The sequence below is a fragment of the Halichoerus grypus genome, chromosome 7 (genome assembly GCF_964656455.1).
Source record: "Halichoerus grypus chromosome 7, mHalGry1.hap1.1, whole genome shotgun sequence".
Lineage (NCBI taxonomy): Eukaryota > Metazoa > Chordata > Mammalia > Carnivora > Phocidae > Halichoerus > Halichoerus grypus.
The window spans coordinates 73,008,449-73,024,690 of record NC_135718.1 but is presented as its reverse complement, the minus strand read 5'-3'; the positions used below and the strand labels follow the sequence as shown (position 1 = coordinate 73,024,690).

The following is a 16,242-nucleotide window of genomic DNA, read 5'->3' as shown; positions in this document are numbered from 1 at the left end:
GTTATAGAAGCAATGGGAATCTAATACACACTGCATATATGTAAGCTGATGTATTGCTAGTTTTCTAGAAGTCAAGGCTATTACTATAAATAACAGCTATCATTGATTGAACACTTCCTTTGTGCTAGGCACCATACTAAGCCTTTTATGTATATAATCTTATGTAATCCTAAAACAGTGTTTGAGGTGGGTGTTATTCACTTACAGATGAACAAATTGAGACTCACAGAGGTTAAGTAACTTCAGTAAGTCTGAAGCCACGTAATAATCTAGGATGTTTTAGAGGTGGGAGCTGAAGCCAGTCTGTATCACTCCAGGAGCTTCTGTGTGTTTATCCCCATTCCTATACATTATTATAAACTTTTGGGTTTGTTCCCATTCTTCAACGTGCATCATGTTTGCCTCAACAGAGGAGTGGGAATGCGACGAGGAAGAGGATGACATCCACGGCTGCGGGTATGAAATGAAAGAGGAGCCCGAGCCACCTGTCCAGGTCGCAGGTGGCTTAATAAGGCAGTTGCGGTAGATCTGAGGCTACAGAACACTGAATGAGACAAAGAAAGCGCTCTGGCTCGGAAGCCGAAGATCCCGCAGCGCCCGTTCCTAATTTGCCTAGGTTCCGGGCGCATCCTGGAGCCTCCCGGCTGTGCGGCGTCAGGGAACCACCACACAGGGATAACCCCCCGCCCGGTTTCCAGGAGCAACTGCCCGGGGAGGGGCGCGGCTCGGCGGCCCGCCGAGGGGAGGGAGCCCCACACGCACCTCCTCTTGTTTTGGAGGCCCGCGTGGTCCTGCCTCATTGGCCGCCGTGGAGCCGAGGCCCCCGAGGGAGGCGGAGCGGCCTCCGCTGCTGTAGTTCCCGGGTTCTCCCGGCCGCCGGCCCCGCCTTCCGGCAGGAGGCCGGCTCGCGGCCGCGCGGGGACCACAACTCCCACAAGGCGCCGCGCTCGGAGGGGGCGTGGCCGGGGCGAAGGGGAAGCCAGGGGCGGGGCCGCCTAGGGGATGAAGTGGGGGCGCTCGGCTCTCCAGCCTCACTCGCAGCTGCCGGGAGCTGGGGAGTGTGGGCCCCGCCTCCGGACGGGCGTGCAGACCTCTGACCCTGGAGTCTCTCAGCCGCCGGGAACGGTCCGCTTGGGTCGTCACCCGGGCCTCCCGCCGTTCCCCGGCCCCGAGGGGCCCGGCCGGCCGCGGTGGGGGGAGAGGTCAGCATGAGCCGGGGGGCCCGGCGGGCCGGCGCCGGGCAGGGGGCGGCGGCCGCAGTGCAGCTGCTGGTCACCCTGAGCTTCCTTCCGAGCGTCGTCGAGGCCCAGGTGAGCCCGAGTGATGGCGGGGCGGGGACGCCCGGCCGAACGCCAGCGGTAGCGGCGAACGGGCCGCGGCTGGGGCGCTGGGAGGGCTGGGGCCGGACCCCGAGGGGCTTCTGGCGAGCGGAAAGGGCTGGGGGCTGGAACCCGAACCGTCACGTCCAGGAAATGTCTGCGAACCGCTTGCGGTGTGTGCGGGGATGGCGACGCTCGTGGGGCGATGGCAGTAAAAAGAGGAAGATGGTGACGGTCCCCTGAGGTGTTTTCGCTTTTCTTTCTGATTTTTTAAGCGGCTGGGAGTGTGGCGGGAGATGAGATGGGAATGAAAACGTCATCAGCTGTTTGGGGAAGAGAACGCGCGGTAGAAAGGGTGAAGCCCTCCCCTTCAACGGGGAGGGAAGGGAGGTGGATCCCCGCGCCCCGCAAAAGTGGAGTGGGTCGGGAGGGGGACAAGACTTAACTTCCTTGAACTTTTGGACTAGAGAGCCCCTCGGCTTCTACCCTTGCTCTAGCATCTTTCCTTGCTTGGGACTGCTGTATTTTTTACCCAACTTGTGCCATGTCTGCTAGGTGGCATCTCCAGGTGAGCCCAAGTAAGAAACTGGTGGGGGGGCTGTGTCTGGCCTTACAAGGCCTATCAGTAATGAGGTGATGGCTGGAGAGAAAATTAGAATTTAGGGGCTGCCTTTGTGAAACCTTTATTACCGAAGTGTTCTCACTACGCTGGAAATCGAGGGTTTTGGAAACCAGAGCCTTTGCCTTGCGAGCCCTGTTTGCTTCTTTCTACGAAGAATTTGAATAGCCTGCCAGGTGCTGCTATGCCTTGTCTGCACCTGCTACAAAGTGGCAAAACTGCTGAGAGAGAGAGAGAGAGAGAGAGAGAGGTGTCTCAGGTGGCTCGATAATGAGGGGAGATGTCATTTGAAGCAATTAATGCTCATTGCTGAGAAAAACTGAAACTATGATTGTAACCGTGTAAACATGTTTTTCTGACTTTATTCACATACTAATTTTCATGGCGTTACAGTGTTGTGCACTAAATCCCAGAAAGCCTGAATATCCTATTTGTGTAAATATTTTTTTAAATGAATGATTTGGTAAAAAAAAAAAAAGGGGGGGGCAGACTTGGTTTCGGTGTTGGTGAGCATGTTAAAAATGCAGATTCTCCGGCCCCACTGCCACATGTTCTGATTTAGTGGATCTGGATGCGACCCAGGGATCAGCAATTTTAAACAAACCTTGTTTGTAAGTAACTGTAATGCAGTTATCCTCTGAACTACCTTTTGAACCCTGCTTAGAAAACACTGAAATAGTGGAAATCTGGAAATCTTCTAAAAAGTAAATTTTCCAAATTGTCTTTAGCAAATTATTTTCTAGCTACTGGTTGGGTGATAGTGTTTGGGTGGAATATACATTTAGATATTTTTCTAAAAGATTTTTCTCATTTTTTCTTTTTATAGCCTATATTAATTGTATACTTTGTCATCAATCTGGAAACTTCACTTCAGGTTTTTTCATCTACTACTTACATGTGTTACTGTTTTTTAATTGCATGTGTACTTTTCTTTTATCCCAAAGAATATATGTCATTTTTTCATGTCCAAATGAATACATATAGTTCCAAAAATTAAAGATTTGTGCATATTCAAAGTAGCGTTGTGCCAAACAGTCCTCAAAAATGGATACATTTGGTTTTTGTTTCCAGTGGTATTTTCTAATATAGTGTTGGAGCATATTATAGAGAGTATTTTAATTCCAACATGTTTAAATATATATTATCTCATTTTATTGGATCTGTCTCCCAGAAGTGCGCCTATTGAGGTAACTGAAGTTCAAAAAGCTTACATGACTAATATCACTTCTTAAGTGCACAAGATTAAACTGGAACCCTAGTAGGCCCCCTTTTCTTCTGTACAGTACATCTCCGCATGCTTGCTTCTTTAGGGTATCGAAATAAAGCAGAGGGAGACCCAGGAAAATAAAGTGGAAATAAGATAGTTCTTTCACTTCTCTTACGTATACTAAATTGGGGGGGGGAAGCCCAGTAAAGCATAAAGGGAATAATTAAATTTTTTTTTTAAATACGTCCATTTATAAGAAATCATTTAAGGAGAGGAATATATTGAATATGTCTCCTTGGAATGAAAGCATGAAGTTATTTTTGAGCACATAAAATGATAGGCATTTGTATATCTCAAACCCCTTTTTCTTTTTTTTTTTTTTTTTTTTTAAGATTTTATGTGAGACAGAGCATTAGCCGGTGGGGGGTGGGGAGCAGAGGGAGAACAACTTGGGGCTTGATTCCAGGAGCCAGAGATCATGACCTGAACCAAAGTCAGATGTTTAACCAACTGAGCGACCCAGGCACCCCTCATACCCCATTTTCTTATAAATTAAATGCAAATGTGTTTTGTAGTCTGGGAAGCACTACAAAGGAAAGACATAGTGAATATAAGTGGTATGACAAGTTAATCTTCCTATAAAGAAGTAATTTTAGTCAGATGTATTTTTAAGTCTTTCTAAATGCATCTGAGGTGGCATGAAATCAGAGAATACATGGAGTCCCCCTGTTCCCAATGGAAAGCTGATCTTGAGACTCAAATAGTGTTGTTCCAGTCCATTACCCGGAGGATTTTCCCCCAACCCTGAAGATCTTGACTTTCTGCTGTAATAGCTCCTTGGTGTGGTATGGACAAGAAATAAAGGCTCAGTGTGTGCCCAAAGAGAGGAAACTAAAAGGAGACCCCACCATAAAGCTTGAACTCCAAAGAGCTACATCCTCAGTATGAGAAATGAGTCCTACCAGGAATAAGGGAAAAGTAAGAAACTTGCTAGGGAAGGGGGAAAAGACTCCCTTGAGAATCTATAACCATGAGCCAGCTCTTACAAAGGTTTGCAGGCCAAATTCATGCCACCTATGCTAGGAAAAGCTTCAAGTGGAAAATTTATTTTGTAGCAGACCTAGGTGGGTATGCCCGCAGTTTACTGGTAAGAGCGAATATCCATCCCCTCTGGAGGAATTTATTTTCAACCCAGGCCCTAAAGAACTCTTGAAGATCCAGTGCCGAGGAGAATAAGCAGCTAATAGTCAAAAATCACCAAACACTAGGCACCATGAATGAGGTACTAGAAATATAGACTATGGAAAAAGACCTGTGATGACCTTAGATTCTGAAAATATCGGAGCTAATTTAAACACATTAAACATAGTGAATTTAAATATAAAGGGGTGGCTGGCAGAGACAGACACCTTGACCTGAAAGTATGGAAAGGGAACAAGAGATTTTAAAGAATGATAAAAAAAAAAAAATTAAAACATAATGTGATGGGATTTTTAGAGCTGAAATTAAAAACTCAATGGATGGATTAGATAGCTGATTACATCCAGCAGAAGAAATGATTATGAATCAGGCAACCGTTTTATGTCTTTTTCTACTTAATTTTCCAACACTTTCCCTTTTCTTAGCTTCGTACTTCACTAACAAAATTGGAGTAATCAATGTAATCCATGTGTTTACCTATTAGTCTCTGTACGCACACATCATGACTTCCAAAGGATTACCGTAGATGAACTGTGAACTCTTATCAAAGGCTAATCCCCCTCTCTTGTATATTAAGTCCCATTCCTTCTGTCAAGGACATGGCTCAAGCAAATCTTCCCTTTCTCTCCTGGATCATTAATTTTTCCTTGTCTGATGGACTGGTACTGTCATCCTAAAACATAGTGTTAATTCTAGTTTACAGTTCTCTCTCGATCCGCCCATCTCTTCCTGGCTCCGCTCCATTTTTCTGTCCTCCTCTATAGAGAAACTCCTCAAATGAATTATCCTTATTCCTTCCATTCTGGTCCTCTCTTCAGCCTACTCCAGTCAGACTTTTGCCCCTACCACTCCTCAGAAACTGCTCTTGTCAAGGTCACTAATGTCTTCCTTATGGTTAAAGCCAATAGTTAGTTTTTAAACCTTAGCTTTATCTATAGACAGCATTTTTTCCCCACAGTTCATCACTTACTCTCCTTGAAATACTTTTTTCTTTGGGCTTCCAGGATGTACTTTTCTGATTTTTGTCTTGTTTTTCAGGTAGTCTTTCTGGTATCCTTTGCTTGTTTCTCCTCTTTCAACCCCACCCATGACCACTGGGATGGGGAGAGGGGTGCTAGAGATTGAGCTCTGTAAAAGCTCTTAAAACAAGATTGATGAGTTTCCAGGTGGGTGAATACAGACCCTTGCTGGGAGGGGGGCTCCGAGGCAGGGAAGGTCTATACTTGCACCCCCCAATACCTTGCCCTATGCCCCTGTCTATCCTATTTGGCACTTCCTGAGTTGTGTCCTTTACAATAAACCAGAAAACAAGTGTTTCCCTGGTTCTGTAAGCCATTGCAAATTACTGAACTTGAGAAGATAGTCGTGGGAACCCCCAATTTATAGCTGGTCAGTCACAAGTACAGGTGGCTTGGAACTTTGGACTGATATCTAAAGTGGGGACAGTCTTTGTGACTGAGCCCTTAATTTGTGAGGTCTGCTTTAACTCCAGATGGTATCAGAACTGAATTGGGCACCCAGTTGGTGTTGGAGAGTTGGAGAATTGGTTGATGTGAGAAAACCCCAAGTTCCATTAAAGCCAAAGTCTTATAGTGGTCTCCTATTTTTCCTTTTCACCTACTACAGAGTCCTCATTGTTCCTCAGAAACTTTGGGCCAGCTGACTGCCTCAGGGCATTTATATTTTGTGTTCCCAAAGCCTGGAGTGCTTTCCCCCCACTCTCCCAAATTGTGTGGCTTGTTCTTTTTCCTCCTTCAAGTATTGCCAAAATTTCACAAGACCTTTTGTAACTCTCCTTTTAAAAATAGTAGCAGCTCAGTCCTGCAATGCCTGTCTGCATTCCCTGGTTTCCCTATTACTTTATTACCATCTGACAGACTCTGTACTTGGCTCATTCTTTTTTTTTTTTTTTTTTTCCTTTCCTATGAGAATGTAAGCTCATGGAGGGCAGAGATTTTTGTCTGTTTTTTTTTATCTTTCTTTCTTTCTACTACTTCTGCACTCCCAGCAGTTAGAACAGTGCAAGGCTTATATTAGGTAGATCCTAAAATATGTTGAATGAATGAATGAATGAGTGAATCAATAAATGAATGGAAAATAAAAGCAAATGAATTATTCAGAATGAAGCTCAGAGAAATAATGGGATAGTAAATTTTAAAGAGAGCTTAAGAGACATGGTCTAATATAATATGTCTGGTTGGAGTTCCAGAAGAATGTACTAGAATAGGGAACAAGTATCGATTCCTGCATGTTAATATGAAAAAGACAACCCAGTAGAAAAATGAAAAAAAGACAGGTATTTCACACAAGAAGAAATACAAATGTCTTATAGAACATAAAACATTATACTTCATTAGTACAAAAATCAGATACCCTTTCATGCTTACTAGATTGGCAAAAATTTAAAAAAATATCAAATATTGGTAAGGATAGGATTTAGCAGTAACTTCTGTCTGCTGTTGGTAGGATTATAAATTGATATACCTATTTTGAAAATGAGCTATAGTAATTCCACTTGTAAGCATATAAGGTGGAGAAACTCTTACATATATATATATATATATATATATATATGTATATATATATATATATATATATATAGGGAGATAATGAAAAATACATTTGTGTAGCATTATTCTTTAACTTAATCTGGAAACAACCAAAGTACGGATTGCATTAGTTTCCTCTTGCTGCTGTAACAAATTACCACAAATTTAGTGGCTTAAAACAATACAAATTTATGATCACATAATGCTGTATGTAGGCCAGGAGTCTGCAAATGGGTTTTACAGGGATAAAACCAAGGTATCAACAAGGCTGCGTTTCTTCTGGAGGCTCTAGGGGAGAATCATTCCTTCCTTTTTCCAAGCTTCTAGAGGCTGCTTTGTTCCTGGCATATGTCCTCTTCCCCTGTCTTAAAAGCCAGTAATGTAGCATCTTCCAGTCTGACTCTGACACTTGTCTTCCTCTTACAAGGATCTTAGTATTGAGTCCACTTAAATAATCCAGTATAATCTTACCATCTCAAGATCCTTAATCACATCTGCAGAGTCACTTTTGCTGTGTACAGTAACATATTCACAGGCTTCAGGAATTAGGGCATGGATATCTTTGGGGGGCATTATTTTGCCTACCTTACAGGTCAACAATAGAACAAGTACACTGTGATATTTTCATATAATGCAACATTTATAGCAGGGTAAAATGAGCATAAAACTCATTATGGTGGGCAGCTGTCAAAATATTAGCAAAAGAAGTATATCACAATATAATTCACACAATAGATGCCATTAATATTAAGGTTCAAAAACAAAAAAAACCCTCTGTATTGTTTAGGGATATATCATTTGTGATGAAATTAGAAGGAAAAAGTAAAGAAATTAACAAAAATAATTCTATCTCCGGGGGGGGAGATGGCTATAATTAGAAAGGGACTTGAAAGATAATAGCCGTATTCTATTATTTTTAAAGATTATTTATTTTAGAAAGAGGTGGGGTGGGGAGAGGGAGAGAAGCAGGTTCCTTGCTGAGCAGGGAGCCTGCAGGGACAGGCTGAGGCTCCATCCCAAGACCCTGAGATCATGAGCTGAGCTGAAACCAAGAGTCAGATGCTCAACCAGTGAGGCACCCAGGCACCCCTCTATTTCTGTTTTTAAAAATTTTGGTGATATGCAGGTTTTTGTCTTAGTAGTTGTCTTTAAGAGTTAGAAATAAACATGATAATTTTGTATACCTTACCCCAGCCTCTACCACAATTAAAATATATTTAAAAACCCCAAAATATGGTGGTTTACTAAAAAGCAACAATTTAAGAAAAATTTGTAAGAAAGAGCAATCACTGGATAAAATATTTTTAAAATCTAAAAAGTTGTCAGTTGGTATTTCTACTGCCCCCACCCCCTGCAATTACTTAGAATTTGAAGTTTTATAAATAGTAAGCTAGAGAAATGGAATGAAATTCAATAGAGTTAGTGACAGGATCTTAGTAACTAGGATAGTAAAGCATCTGGAATTCTAGAGCCAAAATTGTTGTTAACGATCCTTTGTTCTTTAAAGATAATATACCTCTGACTCTTTATGGTGTAGGGAGTTTGGGAACACATTTGCATTCCTAGGAGAAAAGCATGAGAAAGTAACAACTGGGAAGTTCTGGTTTCCATTTTCTGATCATCTTTGCATAAATTCCTCCAATGGATCATACAAATGATCTTTAACAACATAGGTCCCATTTTTGTTTTTAAATTTTAATTTTAATTGAGATAATTGTAAGTTCCATTAAGTTGTAAGAAATAATACCAAAAAAAAAAAAACAAAAAGCCAGCTACACTGTATCTAGTTTTCCCCAACAGTACCATTTTGCAAACATACAGTGCAATATTATCACCAGGTCATTGACATTGATGTACTCTGCTGATCTTATTCAGCTTCCCTCTAGTCTCACTTGTGTCTGTATGTATTCTGTTCACTTTTATCACACGTTTAGGTTTGTGTATCCACCATCATAGTCAAGATACTGAACAATTTCATCACCACAAGGATCCTTCTTCTTGCCCTTAAGAAAGTTAATTTTTTTAGAGAGGGAGTGGTGAGGGGCAAAGAAAGAGGGAGAGAGAGAATCTCAGACTCTCCACTGAGCACGGAGACCATCACAGGGCTCAGTCTTACAACCCTGATATCATGACTTGAGCCGAAACCAAGAGTCAGAAGCTCAACTGACTGAGCCACCTAGGTGCCCCTCCTCTTGCCCTTTTATAACCACACTTACCTCCTTTTTACCCTTCCCCCCGACTCCAACTCCTATCCCTACTCCAGTCCTTAAGCCCTGGCAACCAATAAACTGTTCTCCATTTCAAAAACGTTGTATAAATGAAATCCCATAAGCATGTACCTTTTGGGGTTGGCTTTTTTCACTCAGCCTGATTCCCTGAAGATTCATCCAAGATGTGGATGTCAGTGAGTCCCATTTTTAAATTTAGCTGAAGAATGTTTTATGGAAGTTTTGGATTCTGAACTCATTTTGTAAACATCAATTTCTGTTCAGTTAATGTATACTTTGAGTAGTGGATAAAGCATGCATTTTTAAGTGCGATTGACTTGGGACTAAGTCTCATTTCTACTTTGGAAAAATTATTTTAACCATGTTAAGCCTTAATTCTCTTATGTGTAAAATGAGGATAATAATACCTATTTCATAGAATATTTCAAGAATAAATGAGGTAACATGTAATGTTCTTATCACTATGCCTATCACATAAGTGTTCCATAAATGGCAGTAGAAAAGAAAGGTAGTGTTACTACAGCAATATTATTACAGTCTATGACTTTTAGGTTAGTCTTGGAAGAAATTGCTTTAGCATTCCACCTACTTCTCAGATTTTATGTATGTTTGGGGAAGGGAAGGAACATTCAATATATTTCTCTAGCCACTCAACAATAATGCTTATTAGTTCTTCAGAATAGGTATATCTAATCCTTATATTGTTTTTTACTTAATCGGCCATAGTAAAAATAAATGATTGCTTTAATGTTATGTATCTTTTTTTATAAAGGATTTTATTTATTAGAGAGAGAGCAAATGGGAGAGTGGTAGAGAGAGGGAGAAGCAGACTCCCCGCTGAGCAGGGAGCCTGACACGGGGCTCGATCCCAAGACCTTGGGATCACGACCCGAGCTGAAGGCAGAGGCTTAACTGACTGAGCCACCTAGGCACCCCTTTAATGTTATGTATCTTAACAAAGACTAGTTACCTTGAATGAATAAATTATCTTTTTATATAATAGTACAGATTTGTTAAGTTTGGAATATCTATAATTTACATATTTTAAATTTTATATATGTATATTTTCCCCCCTAGGTCACCGGAGTCCTGGATGATTGCCTGTGCGATATTGATAGCATTGATAACTTTAACACCTTCAAAATCTTCCCCAAAATAAAAAAATTGCAAGAGCGAGACTACTTCCGTTATTACAAGGTATAGTTATAATTTTTGATTCCGTTAGTAGCAAAGATTTTTACATAGCTGTTTACAGATGTGACTTTTATGACCCTTTTGAAAACCCGTTTTGACTTCTCAGCACCCTCTGCGCTTTTTGTCAGTGGAATAGATTAAGTACTGTAGTGAAACCTGATCGTCTTTTTGAACACTAAGAACCTGAACCCTCTTCTTATGTTTGGGGAATTCCTCATCTTTCAGTTTTGGTTTTGAGACAGAGACTCCTTCCACAGAAGCTGGAAATGCTGCAGACTTACTTGTCAGCCTTCGTTGTAACTTAGGCTCCGCCCTCTAGACCCCTCCCCGGGCTCTGTGTTCTGCTGATGGCCCTGTCCTGCGTTAGCGCTGTTCACGGTGTAAGCACCGCAGCAGCAGACATTTCCCGGGGAGCTCACTGGAAGGGCTGCCAGACCAGGCTGAGGGTACGAGCAGAACACCTTTCGTAATAATACTGCGGAGTGGGTTCTTAAATCGAACCATCTACTCTAGACCTTTACAAAATAAAAAACCAATGATAGTTTAAAGGTAGCACCAATAAGGCAGTATTCAAAAGAGCAGTATTTTAAATTTAACAACAGTATTTTAAAGCAGCTGTTATGCTTTGCTGTGCTCTTGCTCTCAATATTCAAATGGGTTTATAATTTCTTTGATTTTCATTTTTAGTTTATTTTAAAAACTGAGCATGGTTTTCTTTTTTATCCTGATTCTATATAGCTATCTTAGTCTTTAAATATTTCTGAGGATAAAAAAAAATTAGGGCAGGAACTAATGGCCATTCTTTTTATGTCACCACCAAAATTTTGGCACAGTTAGCCATTTCCCATATTTTTGCAACACTTTATACAGGTGTCAAATTTCTGGGAGAAATTTGTCTCAAATTTCTGGAAAAACACTTATACAGGTGTCTAATTGGTCTCATTGACCAAAAGAGGGAAAGACACTTTGGTTAACAATCCTATTTGCATAAATATATGGGGGGGAGTGATTGTTTCTCAAAGGAATATCAGGGGATATTACAGAAGAAGGAAAAATGAAAGTTGGATAGGCAAAAATAACAGTGTTCTAAGAAAATGTTCTAACCAATTTAATGAAATTACTCTATATGTAATGGGGGTATCCTCATACTTGCCCAACGGAGGGTAATGCAGTGATCTAGTTAATGCATTTGTCTCCAAGTCCAGGATATTCAGGTGATATCTATTCCTTTTCTAGTTCTGCCAACCTATAAATTAAACAAAAAGGACATTTAACCGCCACCAGTATACTCTCCATACACTAGTGGCAGAAAAGGAAAGCAAAGAGAATAGGTTAATTTTAAACATGTGCATACAAACTTATGATTGAGCAAGCAAGGATACAGAGGTAGAAGCAACAGTCTACCCCTGTCACCTGCTCAGTTGGCTGCTGTAGTTGGTATTTACAATTTCTTGTACTATCCATTCCGTTCCTTTATTCACCAAATATTTATTGAATGATTACTTTGCAGTAGGTGCTATTCTTTTTTTTTTTTTTTTCCAGAGTTGTCCTTTTTTTTTTAAGATTTTGTTTATTTGTCGGAGAGAGAGAAAGAGAGCACAAGCAGGGGGAGTGGCAGGCAGAGGGAGAAGCAGACTCGCCGCTGAGCAAGACTAGATCCCAGGACCCTGGGATCATGACCTGAGCTGAAGGCAGATGCTTAACCAACTAAGCCACCCAGGCGTCCTGCAGGAGGCACTATTTTAAGTTCTGTGGATACAATAGTGAATAACACAAAGACTGACTTCATGAAACTTTTATTCTGATTAGGAAGGCAAACAATAAACAATAAAATATAATTTCAGATGGTTATAAGATAAGTGCTATGGAGAAAAATAAAGTAGGAGATAGAAAGAGTAAGTTAATGGGGTCGGGAAGGTAGGTAGCTTTATTTTTATTTTAAAGCTTTTATTTTTGAAGAAGATGATCAGGAAAGGAAGGTATTCATGCTCTGCCATTTGAGGAAAGACCTACATAATGTGAAAGCCATGACAAGACATGGAAAGAGAACATTCCAGGGAAGGGGAGTAGAACCTCAGGTATAAAGGTCTTGAATGCAGGCATAAAGGTTTAGAGTGTTTGAGGAATAAGAAGACTGGTATAGCTGGAGCAAAGTGAGTGAGATATGGAGAGTTGGAAAGGTAGGTAGGAGCCAGATTTAAAAAAAAAAATTATTATGGGCCTTGTTCAGCACATAAGGATGTTGAATTTTAGTGTAAGTTGATAAGCTTTTGGAGGGATTTGTACAAAATAGACTGTCAGGGTGTGAGACAGGAAATAGAGAAACCACGTAGGAGGTTTTTGCATGAGACCAGATGGAAGGGGATAGGGGTTTGGAATAGGGCAGTAGAGTTGGAAGAAGTAAAAAGTGAGCAAATGAGCATCGTATATAAGAGGTAACACCAACAAACTTGTCTGATGGAGTGAATGTAAGCTGTGAGAGTAGAAGTGAAATCAAAGATGATGTGGCGTTTTGAGCATATTACAAAAAAAATGTATCCTGACCAAGTTAATCTTATTCTAAGAATGCAAGGACAAGGCTTTTAGGTCTTCAACACAATTCAACACGCGTTGCTAATTTTTAAAAAAATTTAATAGGAATGATGGATCCGTCCTTAACATGATAATTTTAATCCTAACATTAGCATTGCCACCATCTTACTTTTTGGGAATAGTAGAGGAATTCTCACTTAGGTGAGGGACCAAGACAAGGGTACCCACTCTCTTCTTTACTGCTGGAGGTATTAGTATACCAAACGAGAAAAAAGCAACTAGAGACACAAACATTTTTGAAGAATAAGTAAAACTATCTCCATTTATGGATGACAAAAGTATACTAGAAAACTCAAATAATGAACAAAAATGATTAAAAAATACATTAAGATAGCGAGCTATAAACTTAATATACAAAAATCCATATCTTCATAAATATAAACAACGAGAAGATACGACAGAAACTAAATCCCCATTTACATTAAGCAGTGAAAGAAGATGAAATATATAGGAGTAAATGAATCAATAAATCTGCACAACCTAGAGGAGGAAAGCTTCAAAACACTACTGAGAGACACAAAGTAGGCTTCAAGAAATGGACTAATGTCTTTGTAGCATAGGGATGTTAATTCTCTCCACGTTAACGTATAAATTTAATGTGATCCTCATAAAGGTGCCAATAGTTTTCTACTGGAGCTGGACAAGTTGTTACAGCTTAAGTTCTCTGGGAAGCAGATTCTGAGACCATGGTTAGTGGGCAAGAGGTTAATTAGGGACAGCTCATGGCACTGACAGCTCGGGGAGTGAAAAGAGCAGAGGGAGAGGTAAAGCTGTGAGTCAGCCTCTGTGGAAACATCAGGTGACCCTCTGGGAGTCCTTCAGATGGGATGGCGCTCCAGAGGTGTCCCCACTTGCAGGAGAGGTCTGTGCCTTTGCAGCCCTACATCAGTCATCTGATGAAGGCACCATTGGAAGGGGTGGTGTGACCTTGGGCAAAGTGGCTGTCTTCAGCTGAGGTTGGCTGCCTCATTTCCAGAACTTCAGAAGCTAACGTTTCCGGAAGCTGGGGTAATAAACCCTTATTCCTGAAGGGTGATGTGAGCAGCACGTTACAGTGTCCACTACAGTGTACTCCTTGCACTGTGTATTAGTTTTCTACCACTGCATTACAAATTAGCCTAAAATGTAGCAACTTAAAACAGCACACTGAGAAGGTGGCATTTGGGGAAGATCTAAAGGGAGTAAGAAAGCAAGTCATGTTGGTATCTGGTGCAAGCGATACTTCAGGCAGAGGGAACGGCAGGAGCAAAGGCCCTGAGACCACAGTGTGTCTCATGTATTTGAGGAACAACATGGAGGCCAGTGAAGAAGGGGCAGAGAGCAGAGGAGCCAGACCATGGAAGGCATTCTTGGCCATTACGGGGACTTGGATTTTGAACTGACCCAATTTTCAGAGGTACTGTATGTGGGGTGAGAAAGCAAGGAGTCAAGGATGATGCCAGGGTTTTGGCCTGAGGATCTAGAATAATGGAGTTGCTGTTTACTGAGATGGCAATAAGAATGTCCTGTGGAGGGGCACCTGGGTGGCTCAGTCGTTAAGCATCTGCCTTCGGCTCAGGTCATGATCCCAGGGTTCCTTGCTCAGCGGGAAGCCTGCTTCTCCCTCTCCCACTCCCCTTGCTTGTGTTCCCTCTCTTGCTGTGTCTCTTTCTCTGTCAAATAAATAAATAAAATCTTTAAAAAAAAAAAAAAAAAAAAAAGAATGTCCTGTGGAGATATCAGCGAGGCATTGGACATACAAGCCAGGAGCTCAAGGAACCTGCAGTTCCCAAACAAACATCCCATTGCCTGGGAATCTCCTTCTCTAGGAAACTTCTAGCCGTACCCATTTTACGTGTTACCAAAAGGAGGCATTCCCTGACAACTCCATAGTCAGAGTTGGTCACTCTCTCTCCTGTTGCCAGTCTCTTATGTATTGTTGCCTCTTCCTCGGTAATATAGGTGTTATTTACTTCATTTTATTCTATTTGTTGAGATGTCTATTTTTTTTTTTAGAGCAAGTGTTCATGTGCATGTGTCAGAGAGGGAGGGGCAGAGAGAGAGAGGGAGAGAGAGAATCCCAAGTAGGTTCCATGCCCAGTGCAGAGCCCAAAGTGGGGCTCAGTCTCACGGTCCTGAGATCATGACCTGAGCCAAAATCAAGAGTCAGACACTTAACCGACTGAACCACTCAGGTGTCCCTATTGAGATGCCTATTGTGTGTCCGAGGCACTGGGGATAAAATAATGAATAAGGCAACATCTCAATCCTGACAGTGGGGGATGCAGACCATAAACAAGTCAGTAATATTCAGGCAGTGGCAAGTGCTATAAAAAGAATATAAAACAGGCTGTGGGGTGCATATTGGGTGCTACTTTGGAGAGTCTGGTCAGGGAAGGTCCTGGCTGAGGTGAAGGGAGCGGGTCGTAAGATGGGGTGCGACAGTACGGGCAGAGAGAAGGCTGCTGTAAAGGCCTCGAGACAGAAGGGAGAGCTTGGTGCCTGCTGTGTGGACGACAGGTGGTAGTAGAAGCAGGGAACCTGGAGGGGTCTAGGCGGGAAGGGAAGCGGTGGCCGTGGAGGTGGTGGGAACACGTGGATAACGAATTGCTTGCAGGAGATAGAGAAGGAGTTTGGGCTTCCGTTAAGTTCAATGTAAGAAAATCCAGAGTTTTAAACTATGGTTAAAATGTCCTGATGGTGAAAGTGGTCTGCCCCTGTCCTACGTCTGCCCTCATCCCCCTGCTAAAAGTCGGCTAAACTGGTTTGGTTTTTTTTTTTTTTTCCAGTTCTCACAACTGTTCAAGCTGTACCACTTTATCCAAACACATGTTTTTCCTAACATTCATCCGTCCTAAAATATTACCTCCTCAGAGGCCACCATCCACCAGCCCCGCCATTATTTTCCATCACAAACTCTGGATGTTCCTTTGTAGCACTTACCACGATTTGTAGTTGAACAAACATACAAACGTGTGATTTCTATTCCCTCCTGTAGGCTGTAAGTTCCAGGGGGGGGAAAGTGCTTTTTTACATCTCTTTTTGTCCTAGACCCTACACAATGCCAGACAGATAGTGGGTGCTCAGTACACATTGAAGTGGGTGGATGCTCGAGAGAACCCTAATGAGTAAGGTAACAGTAAGGTGCTGACAAACATTAAAGTAGAATGTTTTCCAGGGTCTGCAGATGAGCAGTGTACTTGGACTTTATTCCTTTTTTGAAGTGTCAGAGGACTAATAACTTATTTTTTTTAAATTAATATTACATCTGGCTGTCAGAAAAACTGCAGTTGTTTAAAATTCTGAACTCTATAGATGCCACAGGATAGGAAGCTTTTTCTTCTTCCTACCACCA

At 41.7% G+C, this 16,242-nt stretch overlaps 1 protein-coding gene across 3 annotated transcripts in view; it reads left to right on the top strand.

The window, feature by feature from the left end:
* The first annotated feature begins 985 nt into the window (after window positions 1-985).
* Window positions 986-16,242, top strand: part of ERO1B (endoplasmic reticulum oxidoreductase 1 beta) — a 67,494-nt gene continuing 52,237 nt past the window's right edge. For 2 of the 3 annotated variants that reach the window (XM_078077744.1, XM_078077743.1), the window contains exons 1-2: window positions 986-1,310; window positions 10,200-10,319. In XM_078077744.1, coding sequence (XP_077933870.1) covers window positions 1,209-1,310; window positions 10,200-10,319 — 222 coding nt within the window. In that variant the 5' untranslated portion in view covers window positions 986-1,208. Of the gene's footprint in view, window positions 1,311-10,199; window positions 10,320-16,242 lie in introns of those variants that run through there. The other variant, XM_078077745.1, reaches the window with a different exon arrangement.